The sequence below is a fragment of the Parasteatoda tepidariorum genome, chromosome 12 (genome assembly GCF_982258835.1).
Source record: "Parasteatoda tepidariorum strain Cologne lab strain chromosome 12, Ptep-v5.0, whole genome shotgun sequence".
In the NCBI taxonomy this organism is placed as follows: Eukaryota; Metazoa; Arthropoda; class Arachnida; order Araneae; family Theridiidae; genus Parasteatoda; species Parasteatoda tepidariorum.
In genome coordinates, this window is record NC_141766.1 from 39,893,871 (window position 1) to 39,921,279 (window position 27,409).

The 27,409-nt window shown below is 28.5% G+C and overlaps 1 protein-coding gene across 5 annotated transcripts; it reads left to right on the plus strand.

The window, feature by feature from the left end:
* The first annotated feature begins 559 nt into the window (after positions 1-559).
* LOC107455084 (uncharacterized) lies at positions 560-26,975 on the plus strand. 5 transcript variants are annotated; one of them, XM_016072508.4, is made up of 5 exons: positions 571-707; positions 2,335-2,399; positions 11,265-14,393; positions 16,344-16,429; positions 26,594-26,975. In XM_016072508.4, the coding sequence occupies exons 3-5, from the start codon at positions 11,308-11,310 to the stop codon at positions 26,635-26,637; spliced, it is 3,216 nt and encodes a 1,071-aa protein (XP_015927994.3). In that variant the 5' UTR covers positions 571-707; positions 2,335-2,399; positions 11,265-11,307; the 3' UTR covers positions 26,638-26,975. The 5 variants fall into 5 exon arrangements, with proteins under 5 accessions (XP_015928000.3, XP_015927994.3, XP_087012232.1 ...); XM_087156106.1 differs by having other exon boundaries at positions 580-671; XM_016072509.3 differs by having other exon boundaries at positions 700-827.
* Positions 26,976-27,409: the final 434 nt, after the last annotated feature.

Here is a 27,409-nt window from a genome sequence, read left to right on the forward strand (position 1 = left end):
ATGGCAGGAAAAATAGTTACAGTGCTACTATGATTTACGTTTTTATTAGACCAAAGGGTAAAAAAATATAAATACTGCGATTGTAGACAGCATTTTGTTTGGCTCTGTTACAATCCACCCAAAATTTGTCATAATTTCTTTTAGAATCAAAGTCATGAAAATAAAATTTAGTACTGATATTACGTAAACATATAGTCGCTATCACAACCCTCAACCCTCCAATACGCCACCTGGCGAGAAGACCGGCTCCATGGCTTGACCCATCCCCTTTTCCTCTCCTCAGCTGTATATAAATGTACTAAGATATTTTCCCCCTTCTTAATATTTATCGTATTTAATTGTCACAAATATTTTTCAAAATTTTCACATTGTTTTCGTTTGGAACTATGTTCAATGTAGTTTTCAGTCTTAAAAGTTTTCAATCTATATAAAAATCGAAACAGAAACTTAGTCCCTGCCATCTGCCGATCATCAGTGGAACCAACCCACCCGTATTGATGACATTTTCGACCAATAGCGTGACCAGTTACTTTCGAAACTAAATTGTATAGTTCGAAATTTGAATCGAACCTCTGAGTTCTTATACGCTACAATATTTGCTAAGTAACATACTATTGTTATCGCCTTTAGTATTTCAAAACAAGAAGGGAAGTGAAGTGATTTCAAATCAGGTACTAATTTTAAATGTCGTAATTCGTCTGTGTTTGGTAAGTTAAATGTTTTTAAGTATTAAATCAGCTATGTATTTTTAAAAGTCATTATTCATTCGTGTATGATAGTTTAAATATTTTTCAGTATTGAACCAGCTTAAATACTCTAGTCAGCAGGTATTTTTTTTTTGTCTTACGCGGTCATTCCACCCATAAATAAAGTTGTTTTTATTTTAAACCTGAATGCTTTCAAATTATTTTTACCGCATTTTGGTACAAAGCTTTTGATTATGATTTTTTCGTAAAATGCTGTTAATTTATGTTTATAGTCAATGATGAAAAATAGCACAAATAGCGAAACTTTCTGTAGTACCAGTTTGATGTTAATTTCAGAATATACAGCAATATATGCACAACAAACTATTATTTAACAGGGCGCGTAGCTTTTTTAAAAAGTCTTAAAAGTGCTTATTTTTTATTTACGTTTTTTGAAAGCTCTTAACGGTGCTTTTTTTTTTATTCGGGGTTTGTAAGTGCATAATTTTCTATATTTTAAAAAAAAGATTTTTTCTTTGCCGTATCGATTGTCGTTCTAAATTACTAAAAATGCATTATTTTCACAATTTTCTCCGCAACGTTTATCAGAAACTAGTTATTTTATCATGATTATGTAAAGAGTTTGAAAATGTATTTGAATTTTATGTTTATAAATTAAGAACTTTAAACTTTTATTACTACTTTAAAATACTTTTTATTACTGCACAGACCCTGATTATTACTTTTTTTTAAAAGTGATTTTAAGTATTTTTGAGTGCTTAAAAAGTTCCTTAAAGGTGCTTCTTTTTTGTTGAAAAGTCTGGCTACACACCCATACCTGCCAAATCTCTTATTTTTTAAGGAAGACTCCTGTATTTTGCTACTATCTCCTGTTTACCCATATATTCTCAAATTTCTCCATATTTGTTTGGTAAATTTAAAAAAAAATATTTTGGGGATAAAATATACACGGATGGCAAAGATACTTCTCTTATTGTTCAACAGATGGTGCTAATGCCAGTACTGCAGTATGTTGAGTGTTAATAGTTGAAGTAGAGTCCTGGTAGCTCAGGGAAAAGTTTTCGCCTTCCAATGAAGTGAACTCAGTTCGAATCCCAGCAATGACTGGGCGATAAGAATTCTGAATCAAGTTTGCACTGACCACAGTTCTGATGTAAAATATCCTCAGTGGTAGACAGATCACTGGTTAAAATTCCTTTGCCGTCAGGCTAACCGTGAGAGGCTTCCGTGGTTTTCCTCTCCATGTAACTCAAATCTGCGTTAGTTCCATCAAAAAAATCCTCCACGAAGGCAAATTTCTCTCAATAGTTGATCCTGGAGTTCCCTTGTCTTCTGGATTGGGTTCAAAATTACAAGGCTATGGAGTTGAACATTAGAAGTCATAAAGCCAAAACTGGATCATCTGTTCAATTACAGTTATAAAACAAATTAGTTTAAGTAATTATAAATAATGTTTTAAAAGAAATCTTTAGATTAAAATTTATACACAAATTTTTTACTTTGCTAAATGTAAGTGCTTATATTAGTTCTAATTTTGAATTTCTCTTTTTGACTTACATGATTATGCATGATGTATCAAAGCTTATCGATAGTAAAATCTCCTTTTTTATTTCTCCAATGTTGGCAGGTATGCACACCCTGTTTAACAAAGTTAAATCGTAACATCAAGGGTAAATGAGTCATCACTGAAAGGTAAGGAGATTCTACGACCTTTATGTAGAAATGAAAGTTCACAATATTTTTTGCACTCTGTGATATTTGGCATCTGAATATTTGAACAATACTATATAAATGAAGTAAAAAAATGACAACATCCAAAGTAAACAGGATCCAAATTTTTGTCACATTTTTCATTTAAAAAATACAATTGTTTTGCAATAAATACTATGCGATTAGTTAAAACAAATTAATTTTTAATAGTGACCTAGCGTTAAGTTTTTCGCTTTTACTTAAAAGAAAAAAATTTCATATTTACTTTGCGGAATTTTAACAATCAAGTCTTCATTTAAAAGAAAGTTTGAATATTCAGATATATTTTTGTCTTTTGATTTGTTGCGCCAATTATAATCGTTAAGGTGCCATATGGGTTTTTAATTTGCAAATTTTTTTAAAGAATAGAAAAACATCTAGAGGTTTGTCCAGAGGTGGCTAAGATCCCTTTCTGTGATTTTTTTTATTACCTGTTAGGACTTGTCAATTATGATACGGAAATCTTCCCATGCATTTAAACTAATATGATATTTGTAATTGCAAAATTAAGTTGTTGATTTTTAGTAATGTATATGTTTGGTATGTGATTTGTTAACTTAATAGTATTGATGAAATTTAGATATATTTTAATAGTTCTTTTTGTAATAATACAGGATTGCATACGTATTTTTGATTTTCGTTGTTATTTAAAAAGTACTTTTCCGTCGGATATTTGTAAGAAAGGTAAGTGCGTATTCTCCTGTCGACCATTTTTGCCAGATTTGAAGAAAAAAATTTAAATGGTTCAAGTTTAAATATCATTTTTTGCAGTAAATTATATTTGTGTTTTATCCATTTTTTATAATCAGCTACTGTATTAAAGTTTATTTGTAAGGTACCAATATGATTTTGGTGCGATGTTGGCAAAGATGATTGATGAGTTAATACCAGGGTTGGGTTTTTGACGTCAAAAAGTGGTTTTTGACATGACAAGGGTATAATACTGGTTTAAACCGTCAAAAACCCGTCAAAAATGTCAAAAACTAAAATTTGCCAAAAAAATATATAAACTTCAAAACTACCAACAGTTGCCATGCATTATATTGAAATTTAATTATACTATAGGTAATCAGCAGGTTTTAAAATATTTTTTAATTAAAATTAAGGTAAAATAACAGATTTAAAATCTCAGAAATTTATATTCAAATGCATGTGCAGAAAAATTTTGCACAAAATTTTGTTAAATATTTATATTTTGAAAAAAAAAATTTTTTTTTGATGCTTAAGAAAATTAAAAGTTTATTACTATGCATTTTTGACATATAAGGAACATATAACTAATATTTATAAGGAACTTACAAGTATGTTGTATAAATACAAACTTGATACAAATGCATAAAAATTTGTTTTAATGTTATACCGAATATCTTTACTATCCAGTATGTTAATTTGAATTTAAAAGTAGTTATATTTGTGAATAATGATAAATATAATTCATATTGTTTATTATATTTATTTATAATTATTACACTTATCATTTTAAAACAATTTTTACCTCTTAATTTTTTTCCCCCACTTGTATTAAGAATACAAATAATGCATATCTTGAAAGCAAGAAGTAATTATTCAACAGCTGAATATTTAGATATTCAACAAAACTATGTATATAGTATTCAGCAAAATGAAATTCACAAGTATTTGGATAAACTAAATTTTCAGCATAGTAAATGAATAGGCTGAATATACTGTAAATCGACACTAACTACTCTGTGTATTTAACAGAAAGCACTTAAATTTGTATTGTCTTATGTTAAAAAGATTATTAAGAAGATTTAAAAGAATATTAAAAAGATTTTTCTTTAAAAGATGTCTAATGTACAAAACTGCTAATGTTTATCTTTAAAAATGTCTAATTTTTAGTATAATCTATACTATACACTAAATTTGGTTATAAATAAATTTCTTAATAATATCACTGCAGATTTTCAATAACACATGAAAATGAATACATAATATTACAAAAGATGTGAGCTTTCAAAAGTACAAGATTTTGGTTACTATTCAAAATATAAGTGTTTCTTCAAAATTTTAAATTTATTTTTTCTAGAACATATTTAGAAACACTATCCTTTATAAAAAATATATAAATTTTATGTATTAATTAAATTTCACATATAAATATAGGTTTTTGACATTTTCGACATTTTTGACAGTGAGGTTTTTGACGTGACGGTTTAAACCATGGTTTAAACTGTCAAAAACTGTCACATGTCAAAAACCTGCCAACCCTGGTTAATACATAAGTACCTTTAAAAGTTTTTCATTTTCCCTTTTCCAAAATGAAATTTTTGTCATGTTGATTGTTGTCATGAATTATGCCGTTGGTTTTTTACAATGTTCCATTTAAAATGTCTACTATTCATTTAACCAAAATCTATTTCGTCTTATTGTCATCAATATGGTACAAAAGTGCCAATCATTCTACATCTTGGAGGAATTACTCTCTTAGATTACTGAGCATGATTTCAGTGGAAAAATTTCTTGCCCTCACACATGTAACTGTTGCATTTTATGAGAGATTGCAGGCTTCATTTTCCACCCTCTGAAACAAATGAAAATCTCTCAAATTTCTGCTAATAAGTGATTAACTCAAACGGTTTTTTCCTCCAATATCAAATGAAAATTGTCTTTCGTTAATGAAGCGCCATCGTCTTTGTCACAGGCAAGTTGATGACGTTCTCACAATATTTAATTTATAGTTGAGTTCCACAATCCTTAAACATGAATTGGAAATCGTTCATTATAAAGTATTTTCATGTGAGTCCAAAGCAGTCAACAGTTACAGAGCTTCATCACTCCAAAAATTTCATCTCCCTTTTATTCATTTGTTTTAGTAAAGATAAGAATTGAGAATTTTTAAACGTGTGTGTTTGTATAAGAAGATGTCGATTAATTGTATAAATTATTTTTAATCTTGTATGTTTATCTAAGGGATCGTCCACACCATAGGTTGTGCAAAATATTATAGGCTTTTTGTCTTGTTTTACTGAATTTGTTATTGAAATTTTCAGTAATCCTGAGTTATTTAATTTTGAAAAATACAATAAATTTCAGTGCACGATTTTTTTTAAACTATGAATTGAGGTACTTTTCACTATTTTAATATTTAAAGTTCATTTGTATTGCAGTCAGTTTTAAGCAGGGTTGGTAAGTTTTTGACAATTGATGGTTTTAACCATAGTTTTATTCATCATGTCAAAATTTTAATGTAATGATGGTTATTAATTGTTATAAATAAGAAGTAATTATAAATTAACATACCTGTAAAATTATAAGTGATCAATCAATGATTTTCTGGATTATTTTGACTTTAAACTCTTTTTGTAAGTTTGGAAATCAGACACAAAGGTCTACTTTCTCTGAATCAACATACCTTATTTTCAATGAATTTGGACTTCTGGTGTCTGAAATATATGGGGTAGTCGCAATCTGAGAAATACGGTCCCAATGGTTTGGTCGGGTGAGCAGTACAATGTCTGGACCCCTTGATGTTAATTTTCACTTTTTGCGTGTTTCATCATATCTTGAAAAAACAATTTAGCGAATTGAAACATTTTTGCACTCAAATAATTCGTTCCTATGGGGTCCATATTTTCCAGATTGAGAGGGAAGCAGACAAGCAAGATGAAGAGTGGACCTTGTGCCGTCTACATTGAGAAGATAATTCTCTAATTATTATTAATGTAGTGTTCGGTGGAAAGTGATAATAATTTTTCTAGAACTGTATATATAATTGTATAAAGCTTGTAATCAAGAAAATTCTATTAAAAAATGTATTTTAGATAAGAGTGTATTTTTTTAATCTCAACAAAATCGTTACAGCTGTATACTCTTGTTATTTAATGGTAGACAAGATTAGATTTTGCTGCTGAACTACCCAACTCTAGCAAGGGTCTGTTTAGAAGAAATTAGGGTTCGTTAACGTTCACAAAATGACTTTTCTTTTAATCAGACCCTTCACAAATTTGTTTATCTTCATTATTGTTTTGTTAATTGAATAAACCCTTCCCAGGGCAGAAAACAAGAAAGATGGATGTAAACGAATTAAGTTTTGTCGACGGCAGGCGCTTCTTCCTTTATTCAGCAGTATAGGCGAAATACCAAATATTTGTATGTTGCATCTCTAATTTAGAAGCAGCAATTGCTGTTTATTTTTAAAAATTTAATTTTTTTAATTTTACAGTGCTGACCATAATCTTGTATCTATTTACAATTTAAAAACTCCTTGAAAAAGTTTTTTGCAGTAACCGGACCCTATTTGCACAAATTCATAAAAACAGGACCCTGGTTGAAAGAATGTGAGTAATTTTTTCACAATTTCACAAAAACCGGACCTTTCACAAAATGTCTGGACAAACCCCTGTCTAGTCTAGACGCAAAATCTAATCTAGTCAACCATTAAATAATAAGAGTATATAACTGTAACGATTTTGTTACATATTGAGATTAAAAAAAATAACATTGAGAGTCTGAACTCCAAATGGGTTGGAAAAAAGGTAATGTGTATTCAGAGAAAGTACTTTGTGCCTTATTTCGTAACTTAAAATATCATGCGCACCAATTAATTAGCATATTTGAGCTCACCCTTCGAACCATTAGGAATGAGTCCTAGAACGTCAAGATCCTATTATTAGATCAAAAGTTATTCAGGGTGGTCCCTTTTTCTTTTTGAATCACTCTACATATGAGCAAGAGTGCAGAAAATTCTCAGAACCTAATATCACCTATGTACAATGTTTCTTTTTAGATCAAAATTTCAACAAAAATTTCAATTTTTTTTTCTTATTGCAATTACTCTTTCAAAATATTTAAATATGAGGAAAATGTATTGATTTTACGCATTTCTAAAATAAATGAGCATATGTTTTATAAAATAATAGAAATCAAAATATATTTAAATAGTAATAATTTATGGTATTAAATTTAACCTCCCACTTATACACTTATAAACGTGAGGAATTCAAACTAATAAATACACAAATTGACATGTTTGTTTAACACGAAAAAAATTTCCCAAAGCAATGAAATTTTTTTAAAAAATTTGCGGAAATTTTTTTATAACAAACTTTTTCCATGCCTTCCTGAATTTTCTCTAACTTCTCGTTGAGAATCAATTAACTTGAGACTGGGCTGGTGAAGACTTTAATTTTTCTTAATCTAGAATATCTGCCTGAATCGTAACATAAAATAATTGAAACCAATATTTAGATTGATAATAAGTAACATCACTCATAGTTATTACCAGTAATATAAAACAAATAGTTAAAAATTAGTTCTTAATGTATTAAGAGTACCATTAGGAAAACCAATTAATAGTTTCAATAATTTTGGCTACTCTTTTTAACATGTGATTTGTAATATAATAATTATAGTAGTATATAATGGTGCTAGGAATTTTAACAGATTTTTGACGTGTTATTTCAAAACTTAAGGATTTCAAACTAATAAATACAAAAATTGACATGTTTTTTTTAACAAGAAAAAGTTTTGCAAAAACGACAGATTTTTTTTTTCTTTCTTTTTTTTTTTAATATAAAATTTTGTCAGAATTTTTTGGACCAAACATTTTTCTATGGCTGCCTGAACTTTCTATAAAACCTCATTTGCACCATTAGACATATTCTGCTCCCTTCAATATAATTAATAACTAATTTTGAGAATCAATAAAAAAAATTTATCAGTTGAGATTACTAAATTGTTTGATTATTGGCAAACTCTTTGTTTTACTTAATTTGGAAACTGCCTAAATTGTAACAAAAAAATTAAAACCAATATTTAGATTGATAATAATTAACAACTAATTGTTATTACCAGTAATAATATGTATAGATACGTAGTTATTAGGCTTCATACCAGCAAAGGGAATTTAGTGGTCCAATAGGACCACCTCAGTATTCAATTAGTGGTCCAAAAAATTTATCAGGGGTCTGTCTAGGTTTTTCTGAGAGGTACCTATTTTGCGAAAATTTAGACATAATTTGTGAAAAATTAAAAATTACATTAAAGAAATCAACACAAAAATATGGATTTATCGTTTCTTAAGGGATACAAAAATAAAATTTTAAGAAAAAGTATTTTGTGAAACTACCGTTTTCCTAAAGTTGAATTTGTGAAGGTACCGCTAAACGGTAGTAAATTCGGTCTGGACAGACCCCTGTTTATATAGTAGACATATAGAATAAAATATCAAACTTTACAATCACATAATTCATGTTATGATACTCAACAAAAGTTATTTGCCATTAACATCCTAAAACTAATTAGGTTAATTACCCAATAATGATTCAAAATTAGAACATACAGATTAAAATGCTGAGACCAAATATAGGGAAAACAGAAAAAGTAAATGCTAACAAAATATTGTATTAAAAATTCAAAATAAAGTAAATTCTAAGAAATCAAAAAGTTATGTTTTATTTATGATCAATTACACTGTCAGTACATGAATGCAATGCACAGCACAACAAATATTTAAAAAATTTTGAACCAGTAATTCAATTTAAAAAATCTTAAAACTCAAACCTAACCTACACATAGAATAAAATGACTTGGATTCGGTACATGGGTTTCGATGAAGAAGAAAAAAAATTTTGTTTCTATTTTGTGATATCCGAACATATTTCAAGGGGACAATTGTCTCAATGTTGCCATACTGGCTTGACCCTAGTTATGTGACGGACTCACATTTTACGTAGTTATGATGTAGATCTTAAAATATTAAGAGTAGCATTAGAAAAACTAATTATTAGTTTCAATAATTTTGTCTAAATTTTTTATATATTGTGGTATATAATGCAAGTGTTGTGCATGATTTAATATTTAATAAATTGTCTCCAATGTCAAAAAGTAAACTTGTCCCAGGTTCATAATTTTTTTAATATATATTTGGATTTCTTACCCTCCAAATATGGGAGGTAGACAAATTTTAAAAAGAAATTGGATGGCTATGAAGCTATTTTTATTTTATAACCGTAGTTGAACAGCCAACTTAATTTTAGGCTTACAACCACCAAATATCAACTCCGTAGCCTTGTAATTTTGAACCAGATCCAGAGAACAAGGGAACTCTTGGATCAAATCTTGGGGGGGGGGAATTTGCATTCATACAGGACTTTTTGATAGAATTAACCCAGATTTGCCTTACATGGAGAGGAAAACTTACCACGGTTAACCTGGCTGTAAGGGTACTTAACCCATCATCTACTTCTGGGGATAATTTACCAGTGCCTGCTGAATTTGAATCGACCAGCCATAGCTGGGATTCGAAACCGGTTCACCTCATTGTAAGGCGAGCGTTTTATCCCCTGAGCCATCACAGCTCCAGCTATATATATTTGTAAATAGTCCAAAAGCACAGCCAAACAATATTGCAACTGTAAGTGAAGTAGTTTAAGATAACCATAATCTATGATTGGAGCCACAAAGATCAGGATAGAGAGTTCATCTCCCAATGACGTGATTCAGGTTTGAATCCCAGCTGTGGCTGGTTGAAACGCATTCTGCTACCTGCTTGCACTGACCATTCATTGTACTGACGTGAAATTTCCTCAATGGTAGACGGAGGATGGGTTAGAATTCTCTAGCCACCAGGCATTAATTTTTTTATGTGACATGTATGTTTTTTATATTGTTTTAACTTCGTTTATATGAAGATTTTATGCTAAAACCATATTACATAAATTATTTTATGCAGAATTATAGAACCTATCATTTTTACACCTTTGATCAAGTCTTTCAGACAAAGAAATTAAGGGAAACAACAAAAATAAGGTCCCATAAAAATTGAAGGGGATCTGGAAAAGATTTTTCAATTTTGTGATTTCCTTTGTTCAAATTTGTTAAACACATACAATTTCTAAACGGAAATATTTATTAAAAATTTTTTTAAAGAATCAAGACATCCAGTTTTCCCGAATGTCGTGGAGACTTTCCTTTATCAAGTGAGTCGCCTGAAACTGCTCCTGTAATCGACTTCACAGAAGATATTAGAGATGACAACAGACTTGATTTTTGATTATACATGAATAAGCATATTATGAATCAGCAGTTGAAAAAAAATGTTGGCCAAGCCTTGGCTTTCTAATGAGAAATTTAAATTTCCTGTTATTGGAGAACTTAAGTTGAAATTTCAACAGTTGGATAAAACTATTTCCTTGCCTCATATATACAGCAGTTTACAACTAAGAGCACTCTGCAATTATTGTCGCCTTTTTAATCAAAAATCTGCTGCTAAGAGAAATCATCAAAAACTTCTAAACTTTGTTACTGCGCCTTTTAATAAGTAGAAAAATTGTCATAGAGGTATTTTCAAACCATTTAAAGTGTCAATATCATCTTTCAAGTAAATTTAAATAATTTTAGATAATTTTCTATTAACTATGTTGTCAAAAGGAACTAATTACTTTGCAATGTTACTGTACTTAAGCAAAGCAAATCGAAATAGACATAAATAGATTTTTTCATACAAATATTAGGTTTTTTTTTTTTATCTATAAATAATTTTATTAACCAGTAATCACTAATAGTGTAATATAGACAACATTTATTTCAGGAAAGTTACGTTTATTATTACCTATAGTAATATAGTAATAATAAACTTCTTGTATTAGCAATCCCCATCCCACCAAAAGTAATCCTGGCTTGTACCAAAAGTAAGCCTTGTACTTTATGAATTATGTATCTAATAATGATTGTATTACTTGCATCGAGTTAGTGTTTCATCTCAGATTCCATGTATTAAAATTGAAGTTGTAACAGGGATTTTAACTTTAAGTAAATCTACTTTTTTAATTATGCTTTTTATTTCAGATTATTTCTAAGGATATTTATCTGACAGCTCTTCCTTTTTTATATGATGACTTCTTTAAAAGATGAAAATGTAGATTGGTACAATTGGCTTGAAAAGCGTGTATGTGTTAAAGGCACATTATTTGGGACCTTAAAATATTTTGGCACAACAAAATTTTCTGATGGATTATGGTGTGGTGTTGAATTAGATGATCCTGTTGGAAAAAATAATGGCATAGTAAACAATGTCAAGTATTTTACATGCCTGCCCAACTTTGGTATATTTGTTCCTGGGAATAAAGTTTGCAGAATTGAAAATGATCCAAAAAACTTGGCTGTTACTTTTACGGAACTTAATAAAACAGTTAACCTGCAGAAGTGTAAAGAAAATACTGTTCTAATATCAACCTCTGAAAGTCAGCCCTTTGATTGCAATAAGGAAAATGAAGAAATTAGTGAAATGAAAAGGGATAAAACGTTGGAAAATGATCCAAAAAACTTCGGTGATACTTTTATGGAACTTAATAAAACAGTAAACCTGCTGGAGTGTAAAGAAAACACTGTTCTGGTATCAACCTCTGAAAGTCAGCCTTTTAATTGCAATAAAGAAAATGAAAAAATTAGTGAAATGAAAATTGATAAAACATTGGACGTTGAGCAAGATTCTGATGATAGTTCTTTGGGCTTATTAGATTCTGATTTAGTTGAATCCTGGAATTCTCTCACCCTTGATACTGCTGTTGATGGTGAACCAGATTTTCAAGATGCTTTATTAAAATTGGATAACAATGAATTGAATTTTGCTGGTGGTAGCTTGCCTACGTCTGACATTTTATTTTCAGATGTAATTAGCATTCCAAAATATGCCAGTACTCCAAGGCACCCAGTAAAAAAAAGGTTTACTGATTTTAATTCTATAGCTACCATTGATTATGCTGTAGAAAATATTATTGAACGTAATGATGAATTTGAAAGTCAAATTGATTTCATTGGGGAAGATATCTTTTTTGACCCTGAGAAGTTTAAAGAGAATCTTAACTTAGCCTCAACTTCTAAATTCTTTCAAATACCAGATGCTTCATCTAATAAAAATATGAATATTGTCTCACCAGTTTCTTATAACCCTATTTTACAATCTGATAATTTAAATAAAACTCAAGTAATACCCGCAGCATTTATAGCTAATAATCAAGATATTATTAAACCTATATCAATAGATTTAAACAAAACTCAAACACTTCAAAATGGATGCCAAGCTACTGTTTCTAACCTTGATGTATTAAATACAACTTTTAAAATGCCTGCAAAAACTGAAACTGAAGATTTGAATTTCACTGTGTGTATAAAGAGTAATAAAGAATCAGAAAACCATCAAAAATTTAGTAAAGTTGAAACTCTAGCTGATACCATAACTTGTAAAAATATGAATTTAAATTCAACATTTGACTTTGATGCTGCATTAAAAAAAATTTCTAGTACTAATGGGACTGCTTGCTCTGAGTATGATTTAAATCAACAGGAAACTGCCAACATCTGTTTATCGAAAACTTTTATCAATAATTCATCTGGTCCTCAAATAAATGATGTGAATAAAAATGACTCAATATTACAGAAAACTTTTGTTCTAGATTCTAGTTTACCTGAAGAAAAGCACAACATTGAGCAATCCCATTTTGTTGATGTTTTAGATAATGTTGAGTTTAAATCTTTTGATTATAAAAACAAGCTTTTAGAAGAAACAGCCCCTTTAGAAAACACTTTAACTGATGTTAAGGAACGAAATAGTGTAAGTATACCTCCCATAACTCGTAACAGAACAAATTGTACACGGAGATTTTCTTATAGCTGTGATCTAAAGTCAACAATTAAAACAAAAGGCAAAGTCATAAGTAATGATTCAGTTACTTCTAAAAATCAGAGAAATGTTTCTAGCCTACAACTTAAAACAAATAATGTTGACAAAAAAACAGCTCAGTTTAAAAAGCCTTTACCCGTGTATTCTTCCATTCGCAAGTCTAAAGCTCCTCTAAAAAAATCTACATCTGCTAAAGAAAATAGCTCTTATTTAAAAGAAAATGTATTTGTTAACTCAGATAAACCTGTCGTTTCTGGTGTGATTCATAAAAACGTTGAGAGTTCTATTGATATAAAATTAGAAATAAAAAGGAAAAGTGGGAGAATTTACTCAAATGAAAGTAAATCTGCAATTCCAAGTAAGTCAACAGTTTCTAGTCATAAATTTTCTTATTCAAAAACTGCTGTGCAGTTAAAGACTACAGGTAATTTGTCTTTGCAAAACAATGATGTTGAAAGTTCAAAAATTTCAAATAAAATACTTGTTTTGGGTTCTGAAGTTTTACCTATGAATAATATAAATGTGCCTGGTACTTCCAAAGTATCTTTAAACAGTGTAAAAAATACAATGCCTGGTGAAAAGACAGTCAACCAAACTTCTAACAACCTTACTAAAAATCCTATTGTGATAAATTTAAATGAAACTGTAAGTTTTGATATGGAACCTAAAAATAATCAGAGTTCTGATGATTTAAAATTAGAACAAGAAAAGGAAAGGGTATTTTCTTCAATTGAAGATAAATCTGTACTTCCAAATAAATCTCTAGTTTCTAGTCGTAGGGTTTCTTATTCAGAAAGTATAAAAACTACTGTGCGATCAAACATTCTTGGTAATTTGCCTAAAAAAGTAAGTGGAAGTTCAAAAATTTCAAGTAAGATAAATTTTTCAGCTTCTAAAGCTGTGCCTAAAAATGACTCGAGTGTGCAGGGTACTTCCCAAGTGCCAAATAAAAATACATTGCTTCCTAAAAAGATAATCAACCAAACTTATAATGGCCAAGCTAAAAATTCTCCAGTGTCACAATTTAAAGAACAAGTTGTGAAAGATAAATTACTGACGTCTCGACAAAGTTTTGGGCTATCTTCAAATGGACGTGCAATTCCTAGGCGTGATAGTTTAGTTATAAGGTCAAAAACAAATCTTCCAACTGGTAGATATTCCATGCTTCCTTCAATCAAAGAAAATATATGTGAAGCTAAAAGTATTGGTGAAATAGAACAATTAGCTAAGTCTAATGATCACTTTGTTCCTGGAGCTGTACCTAAAGTCATAGCAGACTCCAGTCAATCTTCAAGGTAAAACAATTTTATATATTTTGACAATTTTATATATATTTGTTTTACTGTATTAAAATTTTGTAAAACAGTATTGAAATATTGTAAAACAATTTTTATCAATGTTATATATATTTTACTGCATTTAAATAACATACTTTTAAAAGTAATGTTTAAATTCATAGCATTAGTGTCAAAATCATGAATGAAAAAGAACAATGCAGATTTACAATAAAATCATTTCATAATTTTATAATTGCTTGTAACTTTAACATCTTTATTAATTTGAAAGTAGAATATAAAAATTCAGAAAGCTAGATCTTCCATTCTGAATTAAGCCCCAGAAAAGTCCGGATTTTCGTGGTTTAAAAAAAACCTTGAAGATTAGACCAAAGTGCCCAGAGACTAGGGTAGGTTGGTCCTCCGTATAGGGCACGTTGAACCACATAGCAAAACTGCATTCAGAAACAATATTGAAGGATAAATGTTATCCAATGCAGTAATTGCACTGTATTCTTTAGCATTCGAAATCACTTTTTGAAGATTAAAAAATTAATAAATAATCTATGTCTTCAAACGTTTAAAAAAATTGTTTCTTACTCTACAGAATTATTAATTGAATTTTATTAAAAACAAATTTTTTGGCACTAATGTTTTTGCATAATGAATTTAAAACAATTTTTAAGTTCTTTTTATAAAATATCTGTTAGCTTTTTCCTGAAATTTTTTTTATTTTTCATTTCATACTTATGTTAGTTCAATTATAATGTTTGAAAGATTTTTTACTTTGAGGAAATATAAATAAATTTAAATTATTAATAAGGGATTAATTGTATGAGAGAGTAAATTAATCTCAAAAACAGTTGTATTACCAAACTGCTAAACTAGAATTATGCTTATAATAGAGCTCTGAAATATTTTTATGGTCTGACCTATCCTGGATTTTAGCAGGGTTGGCATGATTAAAATTGAAATTTAAATAACCTGATTTTTCTTTTTAAGAAAATCATAGATTTAAATCTATTTTTAAAAAAAGAAGCTATTAATGTAAACAAGCTGATTGATTTTTTTTAGAAACAAATTAAGTATAAAGTATTTTTTGTGTGGTTAATAAATATATTCTTTAGAGTGTCTGATTTCAGTGTTCAAATTATGAAATCGATATACAGTAGGGAACCGATTATCCGGAACGATCGGGACCATCGCTATTCCGGATAACTGATTTTTCCGGTTTTCTGAATCGCTACAAAAAGCCGTTTTTTTTAATGTTAAACCCAACTAAAAAAAATTTTTTTTTTTTTGGAAATAAACCCAACTAAAAAAAATTTTTTTTGGAAATAATCTTAAAAAGAAGAAAAAACGATGGAGTAATACACTAATGATTATTTCCAAAATGATGGTAAGGTAAACATCTTTCAAAAAAGAACGAAAAATCCTAAAATCTTATGAGGAAAAAAAAAAAATTTTTTTAAATGGCGGGAAAATTTATCGAATTTCGTTCCGGTTTTTTTGGTTTTCCGGTTTTCTGATTTCCGGATAACGGGTTCTGCACTGTACTTGTAAATTATCATATTTATATGCATGTCCCTTCTATTTAAACAAACTGATTTTAAAAAATTATTTAGGTAAGTAAACTTTAGGTTTTTAAACAGCACAATTAAAGAAAAACATAATTTTAGGTGATATTTGTATTTAATATCTTAATTTCATAATGAAGATTTCTTACTTAGAAATAAATAAAAAAAAGAGTATGCATGTAAATTATCATACTTCAAAATAATCTTAAAATAAAAGGAGACTGAATATGGATAAAAGTGTCATGAAACTTATATAATAATTTTTTTTAAAAAATGAATAAAAGAAATTTGAATTATTTCTGGTGTCTTTTTGTCTTGTTAATAATAGTTATGCTGTAAAATTAGATAATTTAATTTTTTGATCTAAGAACAATTTTTTTTATTTTTTTTTAAGGATCGCATCTTCATTGCCCCAGAAAAGTCAAATATCAACAAGAAAAATGGGGCAGAAATATTCTGATGTGAAAGAGGAGAATAGTGGTAATTATTTGAAATATTTTCTCTAGTTTGAATAAAATTTATAGCTGTGTTTTTTTCCTTAAAGAAATCGAATGATGTTATACATTGAAAATTTAATTTTAAAATCAGTTACAGTAGAGTACCCGATTATCCAAGTTAGGATAATCGGGTACTGTACTAACCCGGGTACTCTACTCTAATAATCTAGACTAACTTGGATAACTGAAAAACTCAGTTAAAAGGAAAATTATAAATAAAGTATATTGTTTAAGTTTAATTGTATACAGTATAGGACCCCTAATCCTTCATCCCGAAATTATCCGATCAAATTTTTTTTTTTTTTTTTTAAAGAAATTTTTTTTAATAAGAGAAAAAAAATCAGTGATATTCTCTTTCTATTTGGAATTTTATTCTGTTGAAGTAAGTAACTTTATCTTTCTAAAAAAAAATCGGTTTCTAAAGCAGTTTAAAATATCTAAAGTGAAAGGGAAAAGTAAAAACACCTGCATTTTCAATGAACAAAATAAAGAAAAGCAAGTTGGAAGAAACTGATCAATCAATCTTGACAGCTGTGCAAGTGCTCTACTGGTTTTTTCCCCCTTCTTACTCCTTGGTTCCCACCTTAGAGGAGTAATTTAGGTAGAGAGAACCAGTCCCCTATCCCTCGTTGCAAAGAACATTGTCACGTGATTCCTGGACGACTATTTCTCCAGTAAACCCTATCCCCAGTCTTTTACTATGGAGGTGGATTGATGAGCTGCGTTTTGAACGATAAAATTTTTTAAAAAATGGTAGTATACTGCTGTGGATACGGGTGTGACGAAAATTTCATCAAAGGAGAACATTCTACATTTCACAAATAAGATTTTTATTCCTTTATATTCACTTACAAACTTTTATTTGCAATTTTTATGTTTGCACGTCAGGTTATGAAATGAATTTAATTGGTTTTTAACTAGCAAAATAGCTATTATTTTCTTATATTTTTATTTAAATTAATAGATTATAATGTAGTTAACATTTATAGGCATTTTCATTACAATTAAATTTCATATTGATATAAATATTCTGATAATTTAACACCTTTTTTGATAAGCACGCGCATCGGATTTGGCGCATTGTTTTACGCCAATGTTTACAAACAAAACAAATCACATTTTATTTTCGCTCTGTAACTTATAATGATGAGTAAAAATAATTTTTTTTTTAATAATTTCAAGCGAATTTAATTATATATTTTACTTGTACAGATTTAAAAAGATACGAAAGTACATTTCATGTAAAAAATAATTTTTTGGATCAAAAATAAAATTAGTTTTTAGGAATTGCGTTTTTAAATAAAATTTATAAGTCGAAGAACACTTTTTTTATTATATAGGTAAAACCGTTTGGAAATTCATATTTATGTAGGAAGTTTTATATTTATTACTGTACATTTATTATTCAGGAAAATATTATCTACGTTATTATAGGTAATATTATTTATAATAGGCCCTATTATTAAATGTTATAGGATTGTCAAACGAGTAGCTATTTATTATTATATGTATTTTATTTTGATTTCTAGAAATAAAACGTGAATAATTCTTTTTTTTTTTTTTTTTGAACATTAATTAATTTTTTTTAACATAAAATGTTAATTAAGTCGACAACTACAGTAGAGAACCAATTATCCGGGATGCTCGGGACCATCGCTATCCCGGATATCTGAATTTCCCGGTTTTCTGGATCGACCAAAAAGTGTCGTTAAGCGATGTTTTATCGAACCCGAAGTACAAGGAAAAAGTGTAATGCATAAAGTAAGAGAAAAAAGAAAGGTACTCCTAACTTTAAAAAGAAAAAAAAAATGGTAGAAATATAATATTTAAAAGAATAAAAAAATTTGCAAGTTTAGACAAGAAAATCAAGTTTAAAAGATACAAAATTCTCACATTTATTTTTTAAAAATAATTACAATTCCTAAATTAAATAATATAAACAAAACCAATGATTAAATAACGCAATATAATTCATACCTAATTATATGGGGGGAAACGATAAAATAAAAAGAAAACTTATTAATCTAAATAAAAACACTTGAAAATTATCGAACCGAAACGATAGTTAAAAAAGGCACTAGCATAAATATTAAAACCCGGAACAAGGCAAGATCAACGGAATTCAAAAAAAAAAAAAAACTAATTATAAAATTTATGAATAAAAAGAATTAATTTATTGAGTGCGAAATTTATCGCGAAAAGAAAAAAAAATCAAACGTAGTGGAATCAGAAAAACAAAACTGCAATCTGCTTCATAAAATAATCCTATGTTTAAATTAATAAACAATTCTCCTTTTATTTTATTTTATTTTTTTGTTGATAAAAACAAGATTCTTAATTACAGCAGATGTGATTCCACACCAAGAAAAACTTGCAATTGATACCGCACTTCCAAAGAATGAGAATTTATTCAAAAGAAAAAGATTTTATTTTTATTAGTCGATGTCAAATAAATATATTTTTCTTTTTCTGTTCACTGATATGCATGCAATGCATTTTCCTCACCCCCCTCGTAAATCAAGCAGAAAACGAAATCAGCATGCCACACCCTTGAGTTTGATTGACTGCCTAAAGGAAAAAATAAAACATTCCTCACTTCCCTGCCTTCAAGGTCACGGAGGAAATGACGTTTCTCTGGGTAAACGGGGGAAAAAAATTTTCCCCTTCCTTACATTTTCCTCTACTCAACTTCAAGGATGAGTCCAATTTCCGCTTTTTTCGTTCTAATTTAAAATCGTTCTAGTTTAAAATGGCGGGAAAATCTAGCAAAATTTTTCCCGGTTATCTGGATACCGGATAAATGGTTCTCTACTGTATCAATATTTTAAACAACAGGTAGATAGTATGTTCTTATATGGAATTTCGTAATACTTTTTTTAAATAAAATAAAGTGACAAATAACAAAACCCAAATTTGTTATTTTAATTTAAATTCCTTTATTATGTTATGTTAACTCACTAAAATTTTAATTGCATGCATTGGTTGAAATAAATTATTATCGCAAGGTAGGCAAACTAGAATTCCAAATTGTGCACCATGTAAACATATCAATATTTATTTTAAAAATAAAACAAAATATTTTGTTTTTATCAGAAAAATTATGAATAACACTAAAACCATAACAGTTATGCAAAAGATGAATTGAATAGTGTATATATGTATATATATATTAATAAAAAAAATAAAAATTGCCATTTCAGTTGTCCTGTTAAATTTTTTTAATTATTATATGTAATCTAAATAAGAAAAATTATGCATTGATTAAAATTAATTATGAAAGGCTTTCATTGTAAAGTATGTTTTCATTGTAAAGTATGTATAAATGTTAGGGAAATATGTTTTAAAAATTTAACTAAATATTTTTATAATAAAAATTAAGAAAAAATAAAAGATAAGTAAAGTATTAACAATTCTTAAAGCAAAGCATTCCCACAATAGCCCGTTGAGTTCTTGAAAGTCATGAAGGTTAAGCTAGCACAATTTAATGATCAACAGTCATAATAGGGACAATGTGGTTAGCATTGCGTATCGCCCGCATTTACTTCATGGACATGCTGACCCATCGATCTGAACCTGAATTAATAATTCTTCTTTGTACTAATAGAAGACACACATTTTCTTTTAAATTACTTTGTTTTTTAGTAACAATTTACATAATTATTTTACTCAAATATAAAATTCCTAATTTTTTATTCAAACATATTCTGGATTTTAAAAAGTCAAATACTAAATGTGTTGTGTATTATGAGATTTTTTCAAATCATTTCAGTTAATGGTTTCAACTTTAATTTCATTTTTAAAAAAAATTCTACTTATTTTTCAGCATGTTTCTTTATTATTTTATTTGTCTAATAATAATTGTAAAACCACCCAGTATTAATAGCTAACTGACGTAGATTTTCTAAAGATGAGATAAAACGAAAAGTATGGGAAGTAAATGTCCACAGAGAAGAATTCACAGCATCCAATAATAGTGTGTTATGCTCTAAGCATTTTACTGTAGATTCATTTGATAGACAAAGAATCTTATCTCTTATGACCTTTTGACAAAAATAATTAATACACATAATCATTTGCAATTGTTTCTTTATATTTTGCATACTTTCAAATGTATCTTCGATTCAAAAAATCATTATTTTTTTTTCATTGTTTGATAAAATCATGCTTAACTAATATGTTATTAGCTTTTTATGATTAAGCTATTAAAAGCAAATAATTAAATGTAGCGCACATATTATAATGTATTTTCATTAGAAAACTTATTTCTTACAATCACGAATAAAATTGGGAAGGCATTCAAAATAAAATAAAAAAGAGAGAAAAATCTTTAGGTACTCTTAAAAATATTCCTCTACGATGCGAACGCCAGCTATGAATTTTTCGCCAAAAAGGTAACCCCCATCTTTGAACAAGTTTTCCGAGCCCAAACAATAGACTGGCTCCATCTACCCTAATATCTCCTCTAAGGTTCCCACATTTCCCTCTCCAGTTTGACCATAAATTAGCCACACCCTTTTGATAATGAAGCTACCACATGGGATATAAACTGAGTTCTATCCCTTTTGCTGCTTTTCTTATTTGATGTAAATTATACTTTTATTTTTTTATTAGTTATTAACTGCTCTTTTTTTTTTTGATAGCTTTTTTTTAATTGTATTTAGTTGTCAGCTTGTTTTTTTTTAATCATTATTTGTTGTTAGCTTATAAGAAATATATATGTATTGTTATTTCTATTCTATAGATTATATTTTAATTAATGAGATTTCTTAAGGTGGGACAGTTTTAAATTCACCTACTACAATCAAAACTTAACTAAATTTATTGGAATGAATTAATTTTCTGAAATTAGCAGTATAATTGAATTAATGTAATATATGGGTGCCATATTGGAATTTCCGAAAGAGATCCGAAATTCGGCAAATTCCGAAATACTGAATTTCGTCGGTCCCGTTAGTGCCGGATTTGGGGTCCTATACTGTATATTAAAGGCAAAAATAATACTTACATATACTCTACTTCCAATCCATATTGTTATTAAGCGAAGAAGTTCTTACTTCAAGTTCTTAATTGTTTTATGTTATTTGGATGTTTTCCTGCTGCTGTGATTCCCCATTTTTTTATTATTATATTTTTTTTATAGATATAACAAAATTGCTGGTATTGCTTTTTCTTTTTCTAATATATTCAATAGCACTTTTGATTATTTTTTAGTCCCTGAGAGATTTCACAGAGATCATCACTAGATTCATTTTCTTTATTATAATAATTTCCTTATTGTCAGCGTTTATCCAGTCACTTATATCTTCTTCGTTGATTGGCTCAGACAGTGGCTGTTTCCTGACTAAGTCCATAAGCTCATCCTTCATTGGACATTCCCTGTTGTTCTTTATTCTGTACCTCACTGAGTTTAGATGAAATTAAATTAATTTATTGAAATTGAGAGAGGAAAAATTTTGGCTAGTTATCAAATAATATTAATGCTTATATGCTGTTATAGATATAGTAATAAAATTATTTATTTTTCTTTACGATATACTATGTATTTGCTCCCTATCTCATTCCCAAAATAATACCCAATTAAACCTAATGAAAAGAACCTGAACTCGGGGTTATATTTTTTTAAAAAAAAATTTGTTTTTGTTTTAACAGAGCTATTCCTTTACCTCTGTAATGAAATTTTTTTTCTGTTCAGTGCTTATGATCTTCTTTAGTCATTTCAAATGCATTCTTCTCTTCACAAATCCTTTTGATAGTCTCACTAAGAAGAAACCTACCTCCTACACCCATAGTTGTTTCAATCATTCCTTTTTTTAGAACAATACAGCTGTACCCACTAGCTATTATAAGTTCTGAATAATTTAATAATTTTAAAATATATATTTCTACACTATTACAATATTTTGTATTTATTACAAAAGCAATTGATTCTACATCATTGACCTCCATGCATCGCAGATGCATGAGATTATAGCCATAAAAAAAAAAAAATTACAGAAAGATAAAACAGTTAAAAACTTCATAACAATAACAATTAATTCATTAAAATAAGAGCAATCAAACATTTAAAACAAGAGAAAATCAGTCTCTGGACATCAACTACATCATCTCTCTTGCCTCCCAATATCCATTATGCGGATTTTCTATCTCTTAAAGATAGAAAACACTAGCACACTTTTCTATCTCTTAAAGATAGATGGGCACTCTGCTAAATCGTTTTTGTCTATTTTGAAATTCTGTTTTCACAAAATGCTCACGGGACTATTATGAATGTTAATGTGATATAAGTGTTTGACGAGTCAATCTTGTCTGGTCACCACACGAAATGCCACAACTAGGAAGGTCTAGGATATTACAGATCAAACATCCCCACTTCTTATTCTTAGTTTTTAAAGTTTATTATGCATTATAATTTTTCCTTATGGAATTTTTATTATTCTTTTTATTGATGTTAATGATATACCACTATTATGTAATTGCAAAATTTCTATTTCCCTTTAGCTAGTTTATCAGTATGTTTTTTCCCCGCTATTCCAACCTGTGCTTGTATCTATTGCAAAACAAAATTCATCTCCTTTGTGGCTAAAAGTTTGCTAAAAATTCTTCTACAAGATTCAATAATTTTCGATTCTGTAAACATTGTGTGTGGAAATAGCTTGGATGACTGCAACTAAAAAAATGACAATGTTTTTGATTATATTTGTTTTAATAGTAATCTCTTCAGTTGTAATTCTAATCTCCTCCAGTTCCATCGAAAGTCCATGATCTGAAATGAACCAAGAGAGGTATAGAATGACCAGCTCCTACTTTGTCAAACATTTTCCATTCATCTGTGTATATGTGAAGCCAGATATTCTTTGATACTTGGAATAAATTGTCTCCATAGTAGCTGCATTTAGTTCAACTTTGCTTGATGATGACTTCGTTATTATGTGCATCAAGTAACATTAATTTGTGAACGATCCTGGAAGTACAGGGGTGTTGGTTTTATTAGTTTTTCTGAACTAACATCCAAAAGGGCATAATCATATTTCAATTTTAAACGTTCTGTTAGAATCCGTTTTTAGTTTGCAATCTTTGAGGTCTAAAAATATTGTAGTTTTTCCATAAGTCTGTTGATGGTAATCTGATAAATGTTTCATATAATATTAAAGCTCTTTTCTCTATAATTTCTTCAGGTGGTTCATTGCCTGTAAGGGCAAGCATTGCTTGCCCTGGAGTAGTTTTCACAGCTTCAGTAACAACCCTTAAAATTTCATTTTGAAAGACTTTTTAAAGTTTCTTTTTTGAAAACCCAATTTTGCTCCTGTGAGTCTTATAATCACTGATAGCCTTTTTCAAGCTCTATCAATCACATTGCCAATATGTCTCTGCTAGCTAGGCTTTCTATCAAATTTCACTCCTAGTTAAATAGCTTAATTTTTTTTTAATTCTCTCAAGGAGATCATTAATGTAAACATTTAAATGTCTTGTGCTTGTCACACAACCTGTTGTAGACCATAATGAATTTAAACTTGAGTTTTCTGATCTAGCAAACTGCACAAAATCTTTGACTCCAAATCGTAAACTGTACAAAATCTTTGAGTAATAACATTTTTGATTAAATGGAGTATTTTCCCACTGATTCCCAAGGTTTTTAACTTATAAATAAATTTAGTTCTTCAAATATGATCACATGCTACTATGAAATCAACAGAAACTGCCACTGAGATTTCACTTCTATCCAAACTACCTTTAATTGCTTGTGGCAATCTAATGGCCTGTTTAGTTGTAGAATAATAATTTCTAAATTCACTCTTCATATCTGTTAAGAGACTATGGTATTCTAAATAAAAACTAAGTCTCTCGGTGATAATTCTCTCGATTATCTTGGCAACAATGGAGTTAAGTCAGAAGACACCGTCTTACATCAGGGTTTGAAAGTGTTACGTTATAATGCATGTATAAAGGACAATTGAAATCTTGATACAAGAGTTAATTTGATGAGTATCTATAAAACTCTATTTCTCGACCAGCTGAGTTATTATATTTATATTCTATCCTTATATCTATATCCTTAAAAATCAACCATTGTTATTTTTATAGCATTATTTGTACTATAAGTATTTACAGCATTAAAATATGGTTTATTATATGGTGAGCTGTATGATAAATAAATAATGTAGTAATTATCCTTTTTCCAACAATCTGTTTTTACAAATAAGTCTTATCTTCCGTACTTCCCATTTTTTAAAGACTAAATCTTGATGTTAGTGAAGCCTTGATTCTCTCCAAGATTCTGCTTGCGATCTGTCTATTTTCTAGCCAAATCTATATATTTTCTATCCTTTAAACTTAAATTTTCTCAGTTTCATCTGTGACATTAACTTCAACAAAACAGAAGATATTGGCATTCCTTTCACGTTTTTCTGTGCAACCTTCTTTGCCAGTGGTATCCTTCTGAGATTCCGGTGCCAAGCACATGAAGCTTACATGCAATAGACAGGCATATATAGATTTTAATATTTTTACTGAATAAAATAATTTTTTAGCAAAGTTTTATTTTTTCGTTTAAACAAAATATGACATAAAAGCTTGTGCTAAATGTCATCAGTATTATATAATCAGAGATGTCAACTGCTCCGGACATGCCAAAATAATTTTAAAAAAGTGATAAGTAACTACTAACTAAAATTTGCAAATGTTTAACTAATTTTGTTTGCTTTTTAAGAGATTTAGCATTACTTAGCTATAACAAAGTGGCGAATTATATAAGCCTCTGAATTATTTAAAAATAGTGGTGGATAAAAACCTAATAAACTGAATTTATTTAACCAAGAGTCTCAATTAATAAACTACCACTCGAAAATATATATTCGCTGTCCGAAGCAAATTGGCATCTCTGTATAATATTAGAAATATGCTTTATCATGCTATTTCAGTTTTTATTTTATTTATTCATATTGGGTTATGTGTCAGAACGAAGAGTAAGAATGGCATAGAAAGGAAATAAAAAATTATCATTTATAGAGAAAAAGAATATTTCTGAATAATATGAATTATGGCCTAATACAGTACCATACTATTTATAATGTGTTTAGAGATAGTTTATTTTAAAGTAGATGCCAGCACTTGTCATTGATTAAAAATATTGTACATACATATGGTTTTAGTTATCTATATGTCTTGAATGAAAAAATAAGCACTTACAACCCCTTTTTTTTTTCAAAATTTTGTTATCATTAAGCGATTAAAGTTTGTGTTAGTATGATTGCAAAAACAATCAACCTCAGATATCCATTTCAATAGAAAATAACACCCCCCCCCTGCCAAAAAAAATTCTTATAAAGAAAAAAAGGTGCCCACTAGATTTTGACTCCAGTAGCATTTTTAAGCTTTACGAAATTATCTTACCTGAAAAATATTGAGTTGTTGAATATAGCAACTTTAAAAATAAATTTTTTACTTTTATGTACCAGCTTTTTATTCAGAATGTTACTTAATAAGTAACATTAAATTGTTTATAATTCAAGAAGGAAAAGGGAACCAGATTATGCAGTGTTAAACAATTGATAGTTTTAGTTAGACCCTAATAGAGATACAATTGTTTCCACACAAGACACAATTTATTAACTCTTGTTAAGACTTCTAATATTTTTCTATACACAATCTTCGATATTATATTCAAATAACTTTCAGATGTCTTTAGGGGGTGATTTTAAAGGAAATGTTTTTAATTAAATACAGCGTACTGTTTAAATACTTTAAATTAATAGATATGAGATTTTCTACGCTCACCCCAATGGGAAGCGCATTAAAAGTTAAATAGCTTTTAGGCGTTGAACAATTTTTAAACTATATATGCTTCTTATTCCTATTATATCTGACTGTTAAATATGTCTATTTGCTTTGTTATGGTCTCAAAGTTTTCATACCAATCCCTATTGTTACAAATTGATAAAATTATTTAATGATTTACAGATATTTTAAATTTGACTATCTTTTAAACAAAATTGGGCAGAAACGTAAATGTTGCATCAAAATGTTCAAAATTATTCATCTCTTCTGAGAAGATCAAAACCTCTAGACCCCTTAGGTTTTTGTTTTAATTATTTTTTTTTTTTTAAATTTTATTTTATTGTCTATAAATATTCTTATCTTTGTTATTTAGCGTCTCCCAAGATTCCACGATATAATCTGCGTAGGAAGAATTGAACTTCTTTATGTACCAAGAATTTCTTTTTATTATTGCATTTTACCTTTGTATAAGTTCTAACTATTTTTAAATTTATCTTTATACGAATTTATATTGAATGTTTGGATGAATTTTGAGTTTTAAATGAAGAGTACTAATTTTTTATTTATTGTAATCATAGAATCTGCCTTATTCATTTTAGCTCACTGAGCTAATTTAAGTGCAGGAGTCTATGTAATGTTAGATTGTATTTTTATGAATTTCTTGCATATAATATTAATTCTTTATAAATGTATGACATAAATTTTAATTTTGTCTTTAAAACGATTGAATATTTAAATAAAGTTTTTCTATTTCATCTTGAGTGATCATTGATTCTGTCAGACCTCAGAATGGTTCAAGATAAAATCAAGACGTTTTTTAGTATTGTTTGGTTTGTAATCAGGGCATTTTAAATACATACATACTGGGCTATTTTTTATAATGGGGAAACAAACTGCTAAAAAAAAAGAATAATCCACAACTTAAATTTTATTTTGTGTGGCATATTTCTTTGAACTGTAAAAAAAAGAAAAAAAGACAGGAAGTATTCCAAAACGACTAAGATTTGTTGTGTAACAAAACTAATGCACTTGATATGACCCCTGTGATCCAAACAAAAATGGACGTTGTAGCCTGAGCTCGCTGTATCGTGATTACGTAAAATAAGTACAACTATTTACTTATATTTCATAAATACTTTATTTTGTCAAAAACATTCTACATTTTAAAAAGAATTATGAAAATGACATA

What these genes read in the sequence shown, in the direction of transcription:
- LOC107455084 (XM_016072514.4), top strand. Translation starts at nt 11,308, where the DNA reads ATGATGACTTCTTTAAAAGATGAAAATGTAGATTGGTACAATTGGCTT. An exon ending in GACTCCAGTCAATCTTCAAG is followed by an intron (nt 14,394 to 16,343) that starts GTAAAACAATTT and finishes TTTTTTTTTAAG; the next exon opens with GATCGCATCTTCATTGCCCC. An exon ending in TGTGAAAGAGGAGAATAGTG is followed by an intron (nt 16,430 to 26,593) that starts GTAATTATTTGA and finishes TTTGTTATTTAG; the next exon opens with CGTCTCCCAAGATTCCACGA.